Genomic DNA, 19,756 nt, shown 5'->3' on the forward strand with positions numbered 1-19,756 from the left:
GCCTTGGTGCAAAAACACAATACCTGGAAAAGTACCCCCCCTTTTCCCCAAATTTTGTGTGTAGTCTCATTGCAACCTCATTGGGATTTCAAGCATGTCTCTCTTCCCTTTGGTGCATGCATTGATCCCCCCCCCCCCAAAAAAGCAGATTTTTTTTCTTTGCCTGTAGAATATTTCTTTGCCTGTAGAAGTTTGAAGAGGGAAAATGCTCAAATGATGCAGCACTGTGTTCTGTTTAATAAGTTATCTCTAGTTCGCATTCCCCTTTCTCTAAAGGAAAATAGGTCTGCCTAAATGTCTTCAATATCATTATTTAAAATGAGAAAAGAAAGAAGGGTGTGTTATTTAACTGAGATGGAGCATTTTTGGAAGGATTTGCAGTGCATTTGGTTCTCTCTGCAGAGCTTTTAGAAAGGAGCATCATTGGTTAATAAGTCTTACCTGCGATCTTCCCTTAATCCAATTCACTTTTGGAGTTCAAGTTCTGTTAAGCAGCTTGACATGAACATGTCAAATAAGGTATAGCATTTTGCTTGTGAAAACTCCTACCCCTGGGGAGTGGGGATGTCTTATTTGCTACTTCACAGCTTTAACTTAGTTGCCGCAACCTGAAATTCTATGCTACAATTCTAAATTATTGTGCTGAATCCCAAGAAAACTTCCTAATAACTTTTAGTGAATTTGACATTGTTTTTTAAAGGGAGATACATCCAGTCTACTTTAGGGTCTCCTAGCTTACAAGATCTTGATGGCATTTCAGTAGCCAATTTGCATTAAATCTCTCTCATAATGTGTCTGATATTTAACTCAATTTGACTGGAGTAGCTCTTCTGGTCAGTGATGCAGACATGCGGTTGGCCATTAGGAGATTCTGACAGAGAAGCCTGCTGCTGAGAATTCAGGGAGCACAAGCACTTCAACCTTCAAATGCCCCCCAGCCAAACGTCTGCTCTTAATAGCTAGAACTTGCCCCCTTTAAAGCACCACCTCTCAAAAAACCACGAAGGACTACCAAGCTGAAAATGTTGGACTCTTTACTCATTAGAAAATGTCAACTAAACCCAATAGCTTTTGCAATGAATTGAATATTTTCCTTTCTAATGACTCAGTATAAAAACTAAATGGGTGCCTGGCAAATTCAATTAAACAGCTCTGTGTGCAGATCTATTTACATAGCAATTGAATGTTCAGGTAGGTTTTTTTTTTCTTTTCTTAAATAGCTCTTGTGTGCTTGATTTTCTACTAAAAGATTCAGAGTGAATAGCATCTAACTCTGGGAATAGTTCCCCATTAATACAGTGCTATCCCATGGCAATGCATCAGCAGTAGATTGCCCATTTTCTTTGACTCCCTAAAGATCATACTACAGAATGTTAAGGAATATACAATGCTCCCTAGTTGCTCACAACATGATCAAGTAACTTTGGCTCCAGTGTGATAAATGGCCCTGTGTGTGTGGAGCGGAAGGGAGGGAGTTCAACCTAGCAGACTTTCAAAAGGACATGTAGATCTAATGCAGTAAGACATAGAGCTGGGGCCCAGAATACAAAATGCAGCAACCCTAATGCTAATCTTTTGCTTTGTGAATTCAGCTGCAGGCTGCAACTCAAGACCTTGTCTCCATCTGAATTGCATGTGAGAACTGCTCTGGTGGGAAGGAATCTAAAGCCATCACCATGGAATTTGTAATGAAGCAAGCCTTAGGAGGTAAGAAGAAAATGGTGCTATTTTGTGACTGCTTAATGGGAAAGGAATCTTATGTCACCTCTCTGGAATTTGTAATGAAAGGGCAATTGGTGTGACTGCTGCTATTTTGTAAACATGAATTTACACACTTTCCCTCTCCCTTGACAACAACCAGTGAAAAATTCAAATGGATACTCATACTGAATAAGGGAATTTGAGGAAGCCCAGTGCAGACCACCAAACTGCAAGGCTTACATAAAGAATGCTTCTCTTTGCACATTTACCTTTTATTCCTCCTCCCGATATATTATATAAGGTATCCAAACTGTGAAACTTGCAACTTATAATTGAGGTTTTACTATTTGCTGAATCACTGTGCCAGTAGGGGGCAGCACTGAAAGTTGCCTCAAGCCTATGGCTGGTTCCTGAACTTCCAGGCTCCTATTCTAAATGCTCAGATGCTGTTCATTATTTATTGTCTCTACTAAAAAACAAACAAACCACTTTGACAGCATTCTCGCAGGAACTGTGAAGAGAAGAATGATCCAAACCAGAACAACTGGAAACGAGCCATATGCTTTATGGCACAGGGAGAGAGAAAATATATTCTTAATAGCAGGCTTCCTCAAACTCAGCCCTCCAGATGTTTTGAGACTACAATTCCCATCATCCCTGACCACTGGTCCTGCTAGCTAGGGATGATGGGAGTTGTAGTCCCAAAACAGCCGGAGGGCCAAGTTTGAGGAAGCCTGCTTAATAGATTAGCAGCATACCTGCATTAGAAATGTTGTTTTAAACCAGTTCATCTGCTATAGTGCTCAGTCATGGGATTTTGAGGACTGTAATTCTGTGATGGATTTCTGCTATGCAATTCTCAGCACAATTATTGTGATCTGCAGAGAAGGCTTTTCTCTGGGTGAGATGTGTTATGTGGTGGCTGGTCCATTTGGGTGAATGGGGAGCTGCCCCACCAACCTCCATCAGTCCAGGGAGTGGCCTTGGCTTTCAGCTTCCTCCACCTTAGCCTCCGTACAGCCCTTGTAGAATTCAATAGGAAGGAAGATGGCAACAAAGCAATAATGAGTTGGCTCTCCTGCTCCTTGGCTCTGTCTCCAATTATTGTTGGTCTTCCTGCTTTCTGCCCTCCCTGTTCCAATTCTCACCAGCCACCACCGGAGCCTTCTCTCTAATGGCACCTTATTTTTTTTGAATTCCTTAGATATATATGACCGATGCCTTCACTGATATCATTTCGGCACCTTTGTGTTTGCCCAGGCACTTTGGATGTATTAATTTAGTGTTGATTTAGCCTGTGCTTTTAGCTGCTTCTATTGCTTGTGGAGGGGTTCTTTATTTTTTTAAAAAAGGGTTTTTATTATGTATTATATATGCGCATTATATGACCTTATTTGATGTGCTGTGCCCTGCCCTGGTATCTGCACATAAAAAGGGTGGGCTATACATATTGTTAATAAAGAATAAAAATAAAGAAACACACCCACAAAGCACCCAAGTTGCTCGGGGAAAACCCTATCAGTCACACCGGTTTCAACCTCAAGCTGATGTGCAGTTGTGGTATCGAAGTATCAGATGGCACTTGGATGACTGGTGTGAATGAAGTGAAATGGAGAGCGCTGCAATAAGAAAGCCAGTGTCGATCATTAAAGAGTCCTATTGTGGTCTACTTTGGCTGGTGTCTGATCTTTTAATGGATGCTCCATTAGAACCAAGTGGGCATGGTACAAATGATTTACAAGAAAAAGTACAAATGAAGATGCTGCTGTATGACTTGGCTATTCAAGTGCCCTTATGGAGGGCTTCTCTCCCTCCTGCGCCATTATGGGGCGCATTTCAAAAGGCTTTTCCACTGGCTGTCATTTCAAGTCCTATTAAGGCGTGCTTTGAAGGTCATTGATAGACTCCTGGTGATTTTGCAAGTCATGCAAGGTTTTCTTCCGCATACATATTATCCTGTTTGTGATAGGATTGTTGTTTGTTATGCTGTGTGGATGCAATTTGCAATATAAACACATTATGAAGCTATTTACTTCATCAGGCACATTTATATTCAATTTAATTCTTTTTTTATGTACAAGGAAATAGTTTTTCTCATTTGCAAGTGATTTAAACGAGTGGTTTGATAAGAGAGAGGGAGGGAGAGAGAGAGAGAGAGAGGGAGGGAGAGAGAGGGAAAGTGTTCGTATTTAGATCGTGATTTTTTATTTTTTAAAAAACCTTTTGGTTTTTGGCTGCAGTGCTGCACATGGCTGGGCTTGTAAATTCTGTTAAAGTCAATTTCTATTAAGAAACCTTATCATTGGAAATGCATAGCATGTTCTATCCCTTTGTGGGCATAGATGTATCCATGGGAAAACGATTGTCAAAAGATCCAATTGGGCCACATCTCTTCCTTTCCTTTCCTTTCCTTTCCTTTCCTTTCCTTTCCTTTCCTTTCCTTTCCTTTCCTTTCCTTTCCCTTCCCTTCCCTTCCCTTCCCTTCCCTTCCCTCCCCTCCCCTCCCCTCCCCTCCCCTCCCCTCCCCTCCCCTCCCCTCCCCTTCCCTTCCCTTCCCTTCTCTGGGGAACATTATACCTACTGTATGATGCAGTTTGGGGAACAAGTAGCACTATACCACGGTGGGTACTATGAGTTTCATGTCAACCACTTGTGAATCTTATTCTTGGTGTCCTGACTTGCAACTTACTCACACCTTGAGGATCAGCAGGAAGGAAAGGAAGTGGGACACTATGTACAGTATCTATTTCACTTATTACAACAATAATAAATTTGATCTGATTAATTACTTGCCCTTCACCATACATTTGCAGGCTGGGCCACAGCAATTTTAAAATACAATGTTAAAAATGTTTTAAAACAAAGTAGAATCCCTGTGCTTGTTCCTGCAGGGGTCTACTAATATGCCTCACAGAAAAGCATGATGCCAGGAGTGGGGAACATTTTGCTTTCCAGATGTTGCTGAACTACAACTCCCATCAATCCCAGCAAGCATGGCTAATGGCCAGGGATGGTGGGAGTTGTAGTTCAGTGACGTCTGGAGAGCCAGCAGTTCCCCATGCCTGGATTATGCCTATAGTCATTTTGCATCCATCTTTAAAACATTGGCATGGAATCAGCAGAGAGGAAGCGAGAGAGGCAAGAGTAACAATGGTTGGACTCCTGTGTGAGGTAGGGCATCATAATTCCCATTATTACAGTTGGAGAACTGATGCTAACTAACAGCGACTTGACCTAGATCATTCAATGTGACCGTGATGGCAAACTGCAATACACCAGCAGCAGGGAACTGGATCTGGCTGGTGGACCAGATCCTGGGATCTCCCACCTTGGTGGGCCATTATGAAAGGTGGCCAGAGCTCCACCCATCTGGCAATCATTATCTAGTTACACTATGATACCCAATGAACCATTCTTCCTTTGTAACATATCAAGTCACACCCAAAAGTATAAATTGAAGCCGAGTAGGGTGTGAAGTGACTGCCAATCAGCTGATAAGTGGTGACTCCTAGCTTGCTTTCTTCATGGAGAACTTGGTAGCACTGCCAATCTTGTGAGCTTGAAGTTACCGACTATCAGCTGATAGATGGTGACTCCAAGGTGGGCTTCCTTCAAGAGTTCTCTGCACCACCAAATCTCCATTTCAGTAGTGCAGCCAATCCCAGGAGACTTGTTCTCCCTGCCAATCGGCTGATCAGAATTGTCCTTCACCTGGATGTGATAGGGCATGTGTATTCTCATGAGCTCTTCATTTCCAGTTCTGACACAGTCGAGGCAAGGCGGGTTGGCCAGCGCTAAGGCAGGTAAGCACATGGAGATCACATCTCAATGACTTCAATTGGGCCCTCCTGAGGGTAGATGCTGGCCTCTGACACTGGCCATGCTGCCATTGTGTATAACTCTTCCTGCCAGATGAGTGGATGGTTGATTATGTGGCCTTCCCTCCTGACTGGCATCTGCTGGGAGGGAGGATACCGATTTGGGTGGAAGGTCTCATCATATCCACTCTACCTATACATAAACACACCAGTAGGTGTATATGCAGGACTCAAGCCCGAACACTGTCATTTTGTGCTTCATTAAGATAGGTGAGCGCATGACTACGGTTCAGGATGCAATAAATCCCACCGGCTTTGGTGATGCTATTTACGGGCTTTTAATTAGACCTACAGTTCCGTTGTTCTTGAAGAGAGTGGATCTTTTCGAAAAAAACAACAACACGCCAGCCTAACCAATCAGCAATTTAATTGCTGCTTTCTAACATAAACTTACTCACATATCCCTCTTGGGTATTACATCAGAGACGAGAACTTGGGAGAACAGTTTGTGAGCTTTGGTCTCACTAAAGCTAGACATGTGGTGGCTTGTAGTATTAAAGGGGGGGGGAGCACCTCTGAATATGTTTTGTACAAATTTAGTCTGCCAACATTTTGAAAAGAGGCAAATGAGTCAGGAAATCAATAAGAAGCACAGAAGCGATGCTCGCAAGGCAGGTTGGAACTGCACTGAAAATACAACTGTATTTCCCCACTTTGGAGCAGACCGAGGTTATAATAGCAGGTTCAGACCCAATTGATTTGTTTGGCAATTTTAAATTAGCTAATTTCAAACTAGCTGGACTCCAACATTGTGCAAACGCATTGCTATGAAACCAAACAAATTAAATCTACCAAGGCTTTTGCTTTTAAATGAGATATTCTTTGTCATTACCTAGGAACAATGAGGAATCTGCTTATGAACTGCTTATTGAGAATTTGTAGTGTGGTTGAAATTCTGGAGCTTATTTGCAGCAATATTGACCTTGAAACAATGTCAAACATGCAGCCGGCATCAAGGCAGACATTGGAATTTAGAGTGAGGCAAGGTTAAGAAAGCAAATGAAACAAACAATATGATCTGATCTGTTAGCTGGCAGAGGCCGTAAAGTTGTCTTGGGAGAAGAGAGTGACTATAAATCGATAGAAAAACATAGGAGCAGGGCTGGTTCAACATATTTTGGTGCCTGAGGTGGGAAATCCAGCTGGTGTTCCCATCCTATGGGCCACAACCATATTAGCAATAAATTAATTAATGGAGAATGACAATCAACTAAATTTTACCCAGAGGAGACCCATTGAAGTTAACAAACATGGTTAATGTAGGTCCATTTATTTCACTAGGCCTACTCAGAAGTAAATCCCACTGAGTTTAATAGGACTTACTTCCAGGTAAGTGAAGGTAGACTCACAGCCTAAATCTGCCTCCTGCAGCTGCTATGATGCAGTGTACACTCATGGAGCCAGCAATGCACAGGGATACCTTGTTTTCATCACACTTTGCTTTATTGGGCTTCACAGATATTGCTCCTTACATGGATGTGGGTGCAGCTGCAGGCAGCACAGCCACTTCCAGGGGAAGGAAGACCACCACCACTGCTGCCCCTCTTTCATCCACAGGAGTGGAGGGCTGGCTAGGGCTGGTGCTGAAATTTTCCCCTCCTGCTCCTGCAGCCAGGAAAACAAACAAAAATATATTATTCACTTTATTGCGATATTTGCTTTATTGTGGTGGTCTGGAACTGGACTCACAATATATCAGAGGTTTGCCTGTATAGGGAAACATTAGACAGTAGGGAATGTCTAGCCTGTAGGCCTTATTAGGTCTACTAGCCTCCAAATTTGGTCCACCAGACCACTTTGGGCAAACCACATCCACCAGTTGTCACCTGATGTCATATGGTGTCTGGGGCAGAGACCTATTTTCCCTGATCTAAGCACCTAGACTAAATGGAACTGTATTACTAAGATTGCAGATAGGCCTTTAACCTCCTCCAATGGATTAGACTTTGAATCATGTGATTTTGTATGATGTCAGGTGACTGACAGGTTGGCAGCCCTGCCCACCTGCCATGATGGCTCATGGAGGCATCTGACTAGGCATAGTATGCCCATTTTTACTTGCATTTATGCATACGCAGACAAGGGGACACATATGGATTTGCATAACCAGTTGGTATTAGATCAGGCTTCCTCAACCTTGGCCCTCCAGATGTTTTGAGACTACAGTTCCCATCATCCCTGACCATTGGTCCTGCTAGCTAGGGATCATGGGAGTTGTAGGCCCAAAACATCTGGAGGGCCAAGGTTGAGGAAGCCTGTATTAGATCATGAAATTAGGTAATATTGCTACATTCTTCTGCTTTTGGTAGATATTTAGTAGTAGAAGCACTGAATCCTGAACAGAATGATCCAAGATCATTAAGACTTGAAGCAGGGTAGTGATCTCGCCTGTAGACCAGGGGGGAGGAGCCTGTGGCATTCTGGATTTCATTGGATCCCCACCGCTCATTAGTCTCAGCCAGCATGAGCAATGGTCAGGGGTGATAAGAACTATAGTCCAACATGTGGAAGACCACAGATTCCCTATCCTTGGGAGAGCATTCTGTCCCCAAATTTGCTAGAAGCTTTTTTTTTTTCTATTAGTGGTTCCGCAGTGCTGTAGTTTTACAAAGAAAGAAAACCTGCCCGGCAACAGTACATGACTTGGAGATCTAGCAAAGTGAGGTGTTGAAGGTGTACAGCTTATCACGTTGCTATCATAAAGCATTCTTATATTTGGAGACCTTTTTAAATAATGACATGCACCCATCAATCTCTCTTGGCTGTCTCCAAACTTTCATGCTTTTGTTGCTTGAGCGCTTTCACACCAGTGTTCTCATTCACACCAGCTCTTTCTGAGCAAATTTCAGTTCTTAAAATCCCTGCTAGGTGGCATGGTAAACCACTCTAGAGCATGCCTTGTCTCCGAAAGAGAGTCCTGAAGTCCTAATAGAAACGATGCATTAAGAGCAGGAGACACTCCTCTTTTTGAAGCTATTTTTTAAATTGGGATTCTTCATACGATACTTAAGAAAAGCAAGTAGCAAAAAGAGGGAGGATCTCAGCTTGGAGAATGAATGATACAGAGGGATGGCCAAAGGATGAAAAGCCTTATTGCTGAAATGAAACCAACTCCCACTGCAGCTCTCCCATTGGCTTAGAGCAAGCTCCCCCAACTTGGTGCCGTCCAGATGTTCTGGACTACAATTCCCATCAGCTACCACCAGTGTACCCAGCTGGCAAGGATGATGAAATACGTAATTCAAAACATCCCAGATTTGGCAAAAGCTGCTCTTGAACAGCATGCAGAGATCACATCACTTTAATTCTGACTCTTCTACACAAGCTTTCTGTTTGCTTCAAAAGATTGGTAGCTGTTACTTTTTAACCTGTGACAGGCTTGGGTCCTGCATATTTTAGGAATAATATCTTTGGGTTTACTCCATCTCAGGAGCTATGGATGTGGTCTGGTGCTGTGTCTTTCCCTTTACAGGGATTTGTTCTGCTGGGACATGTGGCTGGGATTTTTCCATGGTGGAACATCCACACTATTGAACTCTCTACCTAGAGAAATCCACTTGGGCCCTCCTTCACCCTCTGCTGTAAAACACTGGCCAAGGCATTTCAATTTCATAAGGTGCATTGCATGTTCAAGGTCCCAGGTTCAAATCCTGTCATCTCTAGGTAGGGCTAGGCAATGTCTCCGGTCTGAATACCTGGAGAGCTGCTGCCAGGTGGTGTAGACAATATTGAGATGGATGGACCAAGGGTCAGACTGGTTTAAGGCAGCTCCCTAGGTTCACATGTCAAAGTACTAAATGTTTCAGCTGTGGAAGAAGAAGAAGAAGAAGAGTTTGGATTTGATATCCTGCTTTATCACTCCCCTTCAGGAGTCTCAAAGCGGCTAACATTCTCCTTTCCCTTCCTCCCCCACAACAAACACTCTGTGAGGTGAGTGGGGCTGAGAGACTTCAGAGAAGTGTGACTGGCCCAAGGTCACCCAGCAGCTGCATGTGGAGGAGCAGGGAATCGAACCCGGTTACCCAGATCACGAGTCTACCGCTCTTAACCACTACACCACACTGGCTCTCGTTTAAAATTCTTTGGCAAATGATTTTTACAGTGTCCTTACTGCTGCTGGTTATGCTGTTTATCCTATAGGTGCAAGCAGCTGGTCACACATAACGCAATCAGCAAAGGGCTCAATAGAATCTTGCTGACTGCACACCATGCATTTAAAGCACATCACTTCTCCCCTCAAAGAATCCTGGGAAGGAGCGTTTCTACCCCCATCGTTCTGCCCGGACACTGAGGTCCAGCGCCGAGGGCCTTCTGGCAGTTCCCTCACTGCGAGAAACCAAGTTACAGGGAACCAGGCAGAGGGCCTTCTTGGTGGTGGCACCCGCCCTGTGGAACGCCCTCCCATCAGATGTCAAAGAGAACAACAACTACCAGACTTTTAGAAGACATCTGAAGGCAGCCCTGTTTAGGGAAGCTTTTAATGTTTGATGCATTTTAATATTTTGTTGGAAGCCGCCCAGAGTGGCTGAGGAAGCCCAGCCAGATGGGCAGGGTATAAATAAATTAATTATTATTATCATCATCATCATCATCATCATCATCATCATCATCATCATCTCCATGGAGCTACAATTCCCAGCACCCTTAATAAACTACAATGATAATATTAGGAACACCTATAATATTATAATATTATCAGGACACCTATAGCTCAGTTGGTTAGAGCATGGTGCTGATAATGCCCAGGTTGCAGGTTCGATCCCCATAGGAGACAGCTGCTTATCCCTGCATTTCAGGGGGTTGGACTAGATGATCCTCAGGGTACCTTCCAGCTCTACAATCCTGTGATTCTATTTAGAGGAAGCCATGCTCGTTAAATTGATTCCTGCATTGCAGGGGTTTGAATTAGATGACCCTCGGAATCCCTTCCAACTCTGCAATTCTATGATTCTATGATATGAATGGTGTGCATTCAGCCTACAGGTAACCTGCATGCATGGGGCAAGGAAAGGCGCAGGAGAATATAGCAATGGTCTGTTGCAGCCATAGTGTTTTGTGGATGCCCATTCAGGGTTGGGCTGCAGCTTCTGTTCTTTTGCAGTTCTGTTCAGTGTTGTGTATGTGTGTGTTGCTCTTTCTTGTTTTATTCAGGTAACATATTTTATTTTGTAGTACAGTTCATTGAATGCCTTGCAGTGACTCATAAATTCAGACATAAGCGAAATATTAAAACCTGAAAAGTTTGTGAGCACGGTTGTTTTCTACTCAGCGCACGTACTATTGCAGTGAAAAAACAGAAAGGAAGGATGCAGGTTCATTGTGTGACATGGGAAAAACCAGATGGCGTGAAAGAGTGGTTTCCCCTCCTTTCACATCCCTCCTTTACGTCCTGCTTTTCTTCCCTAGTTTGTGTAATATCCCTTCCTCCTTCATTTGCCAGCTGCAACAGTCCAGGTAATTCTATAGAACTAAAATTACACACACACACACACACAAGAAAAAGCAAAGCATCAGCATTTTTTTTTAAAAAACTAACTGGCTGGAGACTAAGGAAATGCAAATTATGCACAGATGCTTCAAAAATGATAGGATTAGACAGGCGTACATGACACTTTATTGACAGGTTGTTAAAATAGTTCCAGGCCATAACAGGGCATCAGGAGGCTGCTGCAAATAAATGAAGGTGTACATTACAGGGTATGTATGTGTGTTTTAAAGCAATGCAAAGTTATGTGCACTGGGCAAAGTATTCAGGAGCAAAAAGACTGCCACTAATAGCAGTTATAAATAGATAGCCTTTTAGCTACCTGCCACCAGGTCTTGGTTCTGTGATGGAATTGTTTGGCCAATCAAGCTGGCCAATCCAAGCAGAACTGCTGTTCACTGCAGCCATCATTTGGTAGACTAATAGTGAATTTTCCAGCTGTCAACACCTAGGTAGACCAAACTGTTTATGTGCAAGAGGCAGAAACGGCATGTAGGCTGGGGCAGAGCTGCTATACTAGGTTCCTGATAGGTGGGTAACTGTTGCTTAGTATTTATTTTTATTTATTGAATTTATATACCACCCTATACCCGGAGGTCTCAGGGTTGTACACAAAAAGATCACAATATATAACGTCAAAATAAGAAGAATAGCCCAATAACACCCCCCCCCCAATAGCCACATTTTAAAAGGGTATAGGATATCAACCAGGTCAACCAAAGGCCTGGTTAAAAAGGATCATTTTTGCCTGGCACCTAAAGGTGTATAATGAAGGCACCAGGCGAACTTCCCTGGGGAGAGCATTCAACAGTTGGGGAGCCACTGCAGAAAAGGCCCGTTCTCGTGTTGCCACCCTCCGGACCTTTCGAAGAGGAGGCACACAAAGGAGGGCCTCAGAAGGTGATCTCAGGGTCTGGGTAGGTTCATATTGAAAGAGGCAGTCCTTGAGGTATAGCGGTCCTGAGCCATTTAAGGCTTTATAGGTCAAAACCAGCACTTAGTAGGAGGGAGAGAGGCAGCAGGGAGGCAGCAGGTAGGTTGGTGCAGCGAAGTGCGTCAGCAGAGCCAATCCAGCCAACACCTGCTGGTCTGTTTGCACTGTGCCAGCCTCCCTGCCACCTTGCCTCTCCCTTTCCTGGTAAGCAGCAGTGGCCTACTTGCCAGGAAACATGTCTTGGCCCTGAGTCTACTCGGGGATGGTAGGAGCTGTAAGGTAAAAGGTAAAGGACACCTGGAAGGTTAAGTCCAGTCAAAGGAGACTATGGGGTTGCAGTGCTCATCTCGCTTTCAGGCCGAGGGAGCCGGCGTTTGTCCGCAGACAGCTTTCCGGGTCATGTGGCCAGCATGACTAAACTGCTTCTGGTGCAACAGGACACTGTGATGGGAACCAGGGCGCACGGAAACACCATTTACCTTCCCACTGCAGCAGTACCTATTTATCTACTTGCACTGGTGTGTTTTCGAACTGCTAGGTTGGCAGGAGCTGGGACAGAGCAATGGGAGCTCACCCCATCGCGGGGATTCAAACTGCCAACGTTCTGATTGGCAAGCCCAAGAGGCTCAGTGATTTAGACCATAGCGCCACCTGCATCCCAAAGCACATCCCATGGAGCACATGGTCCCCATCCCTGGCCTAGAAAAGAATAACCCTACTGGTCCAGTAGTGGAGTCCTAGATAGAACAGCCATATTTGATCCAACCTGACTTAGGAGGATTTGGCTCATGATTTAACTGTGCCTTAGTCAGATGCTGCCTCCAGGCATTTTGCACCCTAAGGCTGAGCAGCAAATGCTGCCCCTAAGTCAAGGTGTTTAGTATCCAAAACCAGCCAGGTTACTCTGGCACCAGCGGCGGAAAATCCCACAAGCTCCTCTCCCGCTATATGGAAGTAAAAAAACACAAAACCTATTTGCTACCCTTTGTATCCTTATCTTGTCATCAGATAAAATACTGTTTCTCTAATAATTACGTGCTTTCTGCACATTCACAGATTTCATTTTCTAACGGAAAATATGGTTTCTTGTAGGCTTTCCTTCTTCTTTTTCTTAAAGATTGGTGAGCAATCAGAATAGAAATCAGAGTAATTGGATTGTTTGGTTGAGAAAATATAAATGCACTTTGGGAGAATAAAGGAGAGGCTGTTCTGTTGAAGAACAGGAGTCCAATTGACAAAAGAGAGGGCATGTAATTCTGTGTTTTCCTCTCTGAAGCCATGGATGTGATATGATGCACCTTAATGAGGGAAGTGCAGTACTTCTGTAGTCATAGCTTCACAAAACCTTCTTCCATCTTGATCAAAGCTCTGCAGTGAGCTCAACCACCATCTAAAGAAGAACCCTTACCCATATCCCAATTCATAAGGATATTTTCATTCCTAGGCAGCAGAATTGTGGAAATCCATAGGCATCCATAGTTTATTGTTAATAAGCTGCATCAAAAAATGGTTGCAACGTAGATGTGGATTATAAATGCTTATGGATGTGACATGAGGAGTGAAATGGAAGTTCTAGGAGTTCTCAAAGCTTGTCAGCTGCTTTTTGTTTTACTGCTCTGAAAAGTGTTTGGGTGGATAACCAGCCTCAGGGTAACTCTGATGGCCAGCAAATTTCAGATCTAGTGAGTCCAATGTTGTTTAGTACAGGTGTGCTGTGGCCATTGTATCTGTTTTGTTTATGTAGCATTTGGAAGCAGCCCAGTCTGTTTTGGATCTTCTGGCATGTGGACCTCCAAATGTAAAGGGATGCTGGAGAATTTTGAAACCTTTTCTTTTTATCCCGTTTTTATTCTGTGAACCACCCTGAGATCTTATGATCTAAGAAAGAAAGGAAGGAAGGGAGGGGGGGAAACGGAATCAGAAATTGTCAATGTTTGCTTGTTTGTCCCATGTCTGGAATGTAAATGATCTATTAAATACAATTGGCATTCATTGTTGCTGCTGCTCCTTTCAGTCCACAAATGTTACATAACTAATCACACCCCCCCTCCCCTTTTGCATTGTGTTTCCTTTGTGAAATTCCGAGTTGCATAATTTGGATTTGATATCCCGCTTTATCACTACCTGAAGGAGTCTCAAAGCGGCTAACATTCTCCTTTCCCTTCCTCCCCCACAACAAACACTCTGTGAGGTGAGTGGGGCTGAGAGACTTCAGAGAAGTGTGACTAGCCCAAGGTCACCCAGCAGCTGCATGTGGAGGAGCAGGGAATCGAACCCGGTTACCCAGATCACGAGACTACCGCTCTTAACCACTACACCACACTGCCTCACAGTTTGCCCACAGCAGGCAGTGAGATGAATATGTTTTTAGCTGAAGACCAACTGTAGTGGAACAGAAACAGAGCTGCTTGCGATAAATACAGAGTGGGATGGGAAATGATGCCTCGTTTCAGCCCTCATTGTGACAAGCATATGTTTGCAAGCATGTGGGTGCTTATGTGTGCGAACTTATAGGTGCACTTGTCAGGTAGCTGTGATTGACTGCAGCTCCCTGTTGAGTGTACACTGAAGTCATATTGCCTCTGTATAGTGTGCGAAAAGTCCCTTATACCAGGCTCAACTTTAACCCAGGGTTTGATATACTTTCGAGAGCTAATCAAGGAAGAGGTCAAGATAGTTGTGTAAGAAGCTGCATTTGACACATCTAAATGAAACTATCCTCTCTCCTACTGCCCTTAAAAAAGAGCATGTCCTAGTTTCTCCTTCTCCCAAGAGACAGTCCACTTAGTTGGTTAAACTGTGACTTCATTATAAATAGAAGGGTCCCAGCAGAAGGAAACAGATGCAACAAACCTCAGTTGTTCAAATTCTCACATCTCCTTTTATTTATTTATTGGCCTCTTCGGAAATTCTTTAGTGAGGATTAGGCTAAAGGCAATTCACTTCCACAACAGACTTATTAAGCCACCCCAAAGTGTTTTGATGAAATCTATGCAGTTTGTACAGACGTGGGAAAATGTTACGCGGCCATTGATAAAAGATTTAAAATGAAGCATTAAGCTCGCAGAAAGCTAGGGTGAGCATATGCTGCTACGGTCTCTTTCATATTTCATTTGGGCCAAACCCATTAAGCATGCTGACATTTCTTTATTATTTATCATTTTAAGGCTTCTGAAAACAACACACATTATCTCATAAATGACAGCAGGAGGGCAAATGTTTAGCTAGAATAGGTGTGGATAACTAGGGGCACCAGACCACAGCTGCCATCATTCCTGACCACCGTTCTTGCTAGAGAGCCACAGGTTTGCCATTGCTGAACTCTAAGAACTGGAATGATCAGCACAGCTCTTTTATATAAGAAAGGGAAGGAACTTTCCTTTATTTTTTGAACTCTGAAGGGAGGTTATCTCGAAAAGTGTTGAGGATGGCGAAATGGCTTTGCTGCGTGTGTTCTTGCTTTGACAGACTGCTCTGCTGATAGTCGCTGCCACAGAGCTACTAATCTGTACTGCAATAGGTCACCATTTCACTGCTACACACACACACACACACAGCTCCTGTAAGGCTGCTACATCACTATATAGTGTCGTTTTCAGAGGTGTTGTGGGTAAAAAAGATGTTGCCTCCTATTTGCTAACACATTGCAAACAGAGTCCTTCCTATGGGCGGGGCAATCTTGAAAAAAAAAAAATCTCATTCCTAGTCCCTTCACACTATTGCAAAAATGATTGTCTGTTACCCCAGCTATCATCCCGATGGTGCAACTGTTACCCATTCCAGTTGCAGGACCCATGTGCTGCCCAGAGTCCCTCTTGGCATGTGCACTGTGCCCCCACTGCTTACCCCATCAAAACCAACATCCCTGCATATTGTGAAAGGGCCGATATTTACAAAGTGCCCCCTCTAAAGAAAACCCACTGGCAGTAGCATCAAGGACCAGGAAGGCCAGTGAGAGGCAGAGACAAAAACAGAGATAGAGGCCGGATCTACACTGACCTGTTTAATGCTATTAGAACGATATTAGATATATCATTCTAAAACGTCACAGGGCATACTTGTAAATTAAACTGCTTTTTAACTCCCCCCCCCCCAATGCTGTCTTCCTACTGCTGGTTGCTGGTTTCTCTGCAGCGCCCTCTGGTGTCACAGTTTAATAACGTATTATGAATGCTGAAAGGAGGATGTCTCGTGTCAAAATACATTCTCAAAACCCTTCCTTAACCCTTCCTTAACATTAAAAACCGTGAGTATACATCTGCCCAGAGCCAATAAGATGATTTGACAAAAGCACACACACAACCTTTCTTGCCCCATTGCCCGGCAAACAAGTTTGATCTACAGCATGGGTAGGCAAACTAAGGCCCAGGGGCCGGATCTGGCCCAATAGCCTTCTCAATCCGGCCCACAGATGGTCGGGGAATCAGCACGTTTTTACATGAATAGAATGTGTCCTTTTATTTAAAATGCATCTCTGGGTTGTTTGTGGGGCATAGGAATTTGATCGTGTTTCCTCCCAAAATATAGTCCGGCCCCCCCACAAGGTCTGAGGGACAGTGGACTGGCCTCCTGCTGAAAAAGTTTGCTGACCCCTGATCCACAGCAAAACATTTGCAGAAGGTTTACAATTTGGTGTGCATGGCTAGGAAGGCACGGAGGCACACTGAAGCTCTCTCAAAGATCCTTCCCTCCCCTTTTGCACACGAAGAGTAGCCAACTGTGGAGAAGTGGTCCTCTGTAATCCTCTCTACTAGGTCAGTCCCACTCTGCAGTGTTAATCAAAGTGGGGCACCTCCTCCCCCCTGCCCCCCTGCACCTCACTAGGATGAACCTGACCGCCATGACAGTCCATGTGCCCACAGAGGCATTTTCCTGCTGCCCCAAAGATCTCTTTCCCCACCATCCCCCAATAAAAGAAATACTTTATTGTAGCCAATAAAATAGGTTGTGGCGAGTGCTTGGTTGCAGTGTGTGTGTGTGTGTGTGTGTGTGTATGGGGGCTGCTCACAGCAATATCATCTGTTTGCAAAGGAGCCCATGGGCCCCCCAAAATTGTTGGCTTCTGCACTAGAAAGACAGCTAAACTTCTCTCTTTTTTGGCAGATGGTCCTTTGTTTATAGGAATGAAATCTTGATAAGGCTGTATTCAAAATAAGCCACACCTATTAATGTCCTGGGTGGTGCTGTGGGTTAAACCACAGAGCCTAGGGCTTGCCATTCAGAAGGTCGGCGGTTCAAATCCCCACGACGGGGTGAGCTCCCGTTGCTCGGTCCCTGCTCCTGCCAACCTAGCAGTTTGAAAGTACGTCAAAGTGCAAGTAGATAAATAGGTACCGCTCCAGCAAGAAGGTAAACGGCGGATCCGTGCGCTGCTCTGGTTCGCCAGAAGTAGCTTAGTCATGCTGGCCACATGACCACATGGCTGTGTGCCGGCTCCCTTGGCCAATAAAGCAAGATGAGCGCTGCAACCCCAGAGTCGGCCACGACTGGACCTAATGGTCAGGGTTCCCTTTACCTTTATTAATGTCCTGGTTAATTCTCACAGCATCCCCATGGAACCCTATAATAAAGAGTCTCATGATTTGGGGACAATGGATGGAAAAAAATATTCTCTCCATCTCAACAATGTTATTTGAAGCAGGATGCTCTTAACTTTTGTGAGTATGTTTGTGTGAGATTTCCCCACCTTTACGAGCTTTTTAAACCTCTCTGCTTTTGGTCAACTCCTGGCGTTATTTATAGAACACAATGCATTCTTCAGATGAGAGAAGCACTCACCATCTGGTCTGAAATGTGTTAAGGTGTTCAAAGTTAATAATTAATTTCTCTCTCTCTTTTAAAAAAGCAGTAAAAAAATTTTCAAACGCTACCCTTGATAGACTGGAGGCTGAAGATGCCACCAGCAACTCAAGAAAGTTTTGACAATCAGTTTTTGATAAGGGAGATAACTTTTTCAACGGCTATTTATTTATGTCGTTAAAACTATTTCTAAATCACCTTTCTTGTAACAACACAAGGCGCTGCACAAAAATTCATTAAAGTTACATTAAAACTTCCATGCAGAATAAGTGAAGCAGTAACCAACATGAGGCCAGAACAGACGTACTAACAGTGCGATTCTAACTATAGGGACTCAGAATTAAGTCCTATTGAATCCAATGGTGGTTATTTGCGTGTAAGTGGGGTTAGAATTTATTGCGTTCTAATTATTACAGTCAACTGGTATCATAGGAATACAGGAAGCTGTCTTATACCAAGTGAGACAATTGGTCAATCTACTTACTACTGTCTTCATCAGCCTTTCTCAGCCTTGGGTCCCCAGATGTTCTTCAACTACAACTCCCATCATCTATGACCACTGGTCATTGATATGATTCCTGGGCAAACATCTAGGGACCCAAGGCAGAGAAAGGTTGGTCAACGGTGATTGGCAGCAGATCTCCAGGGTTTCAGGCGGCTTAACCTGGAGATGCCTGGAATGGAATCTGGGGCCTTCTTCATGCAATGCAGATACTTTCTCAATGACTATCTCTCTCCCCCCCCCCCAATTTATCAATGTCCAGCAAAGGCTTAAAGGAATAAATGACCAAACTACAGAACTCCCTTCTTAAACAAGTAAGGGAGGCATCTAGGTTGGGTCCAGGTTAAAACTGATTTCTTCACCAAACAACCTGTTCATGCCTACCATGCTTGCTATATTCTGCAACTGATTTTCCCAATTTCCCCTCCCATTTCTGTTTATACCATTTTTATTTGGCTTGTCCTTTTCCCTGTCCATATCTGCTTTATTCTTATATTAGTTTTTTAAGTTATTCTTTAATTTTCCCATGACTGCTGTTCTGAGCCACTTTGCAGACAGTAGAATGGAATATCAACTTGGAATGGCTCAAGTCCTTTCAGAAAGGATGGAGAAGCTGCTGTGGCCCTCCACATTTTCTTGGACACCAGATCCCATCAGCTCCAGTCAACATCACCAAAGTTTGGGGATGATGGGAATTGTAGTCCAGCAACTTCTGGAGAGCCAGAGATTCCCCTCCCTTGGCTCACAGGAATAAGAAAGAACACAAAACATGTATAAATTGGGAGGCATATCATTTGAACCAGGCCTACGTGTCTATGGGGTGAATTCAGTGATTAGCAATTTGACTGTTGGGTTTCCTGACATTCAACAGAATGGGACTCTAGAAATAGCTGCAATGGCCACATTCACACCATACATTTGAAGTACTCGTGTGCCACTTTAGCAGTCATGACTCCCCCCAAAGAATCCTGGTAACTGCAGTGTGCTAAGAACGCTGAGAGTTGCTAGAAGACCCTTATTCCCTCCACAGAGCTACTGTTCTCCCAGTGGTTTAGCAATCAACCCTTCTTCCCAAGGACAACTGGAAATTGTACCTCTATGAAGCGAATATGAGGGGAATACAAACCGTTTATTTTGCATAGCCCAACTGAAAATCCAAGGAGAGTGTTACTCTGGAGGTTGTTGTTGTTGTTTTTGTCATATCTCTATGACTCACGATCAGTAAGTTATTTCATGATTCCCCTTTGGCCTTTGGAGCTGGACACTGCCAGGGACATTTTGAGAAGTGAGGTAGTGTCTCTCTCTGAGATGAGACAGCCTGACATTTGTTTAATAGGATGTTAATGGAATAAGGATGACCTGACTTCTTTTCTCGGTCTCACTCAAATGTCAAGTTTTACTTTTGATGGCTTATATTTCAGATGAGCCCCAAATGACAACAGGGCACAAGCAAGACC

General features: G+C 43.8%; 1 protein-coding gene and 1 long non-coding RNA gene across 2 annotated transcripts in view; both read left to right on the forward strand.

The window, feature by feature from the left end:
* The window catches only part of LOC310753022, a 225,682-nt gene that overhangs the window by 60,947 nt on the left and 144,979 nt on the right, over positions 1 to 19,756 (forward strand). The window lies entirely within an intron of this gene.
* The window catches only part of CPLX1 (complexin 1), a 183,159-nt gene that overhangs the window by 27,967 nt on the left and 135,436 nt on the right, over positions 1 to 19,756 (forward strand). The window contains exon 2 of the mRNA XM_083594179.1: positions 1,591 to 1,707. Within this exon, the coding sequence (XP_083450305.1) occupies positions 1,677 to 1,707 (31 nt within the window). The 5' untranslated portion in view covers positions 1,591 to 1,676. The remainder of the gene's footprint in view (positions 1 to 1,590; positions 1,708 to 19,756) is intronic.

The sequence above is a fragment of the Podarcis filfolensis genome (genome assembly GCF_964270895.1).
Source record: "Podarcis filfolensis genome assembly, chromosome: 17".
Classification (NCBI taxonomy): Eukaryota; Metazoa; Chordata; class Lepidosauria; order Squamata; family Lacertidae; genus Podarcis; species Podarcis filfolensis.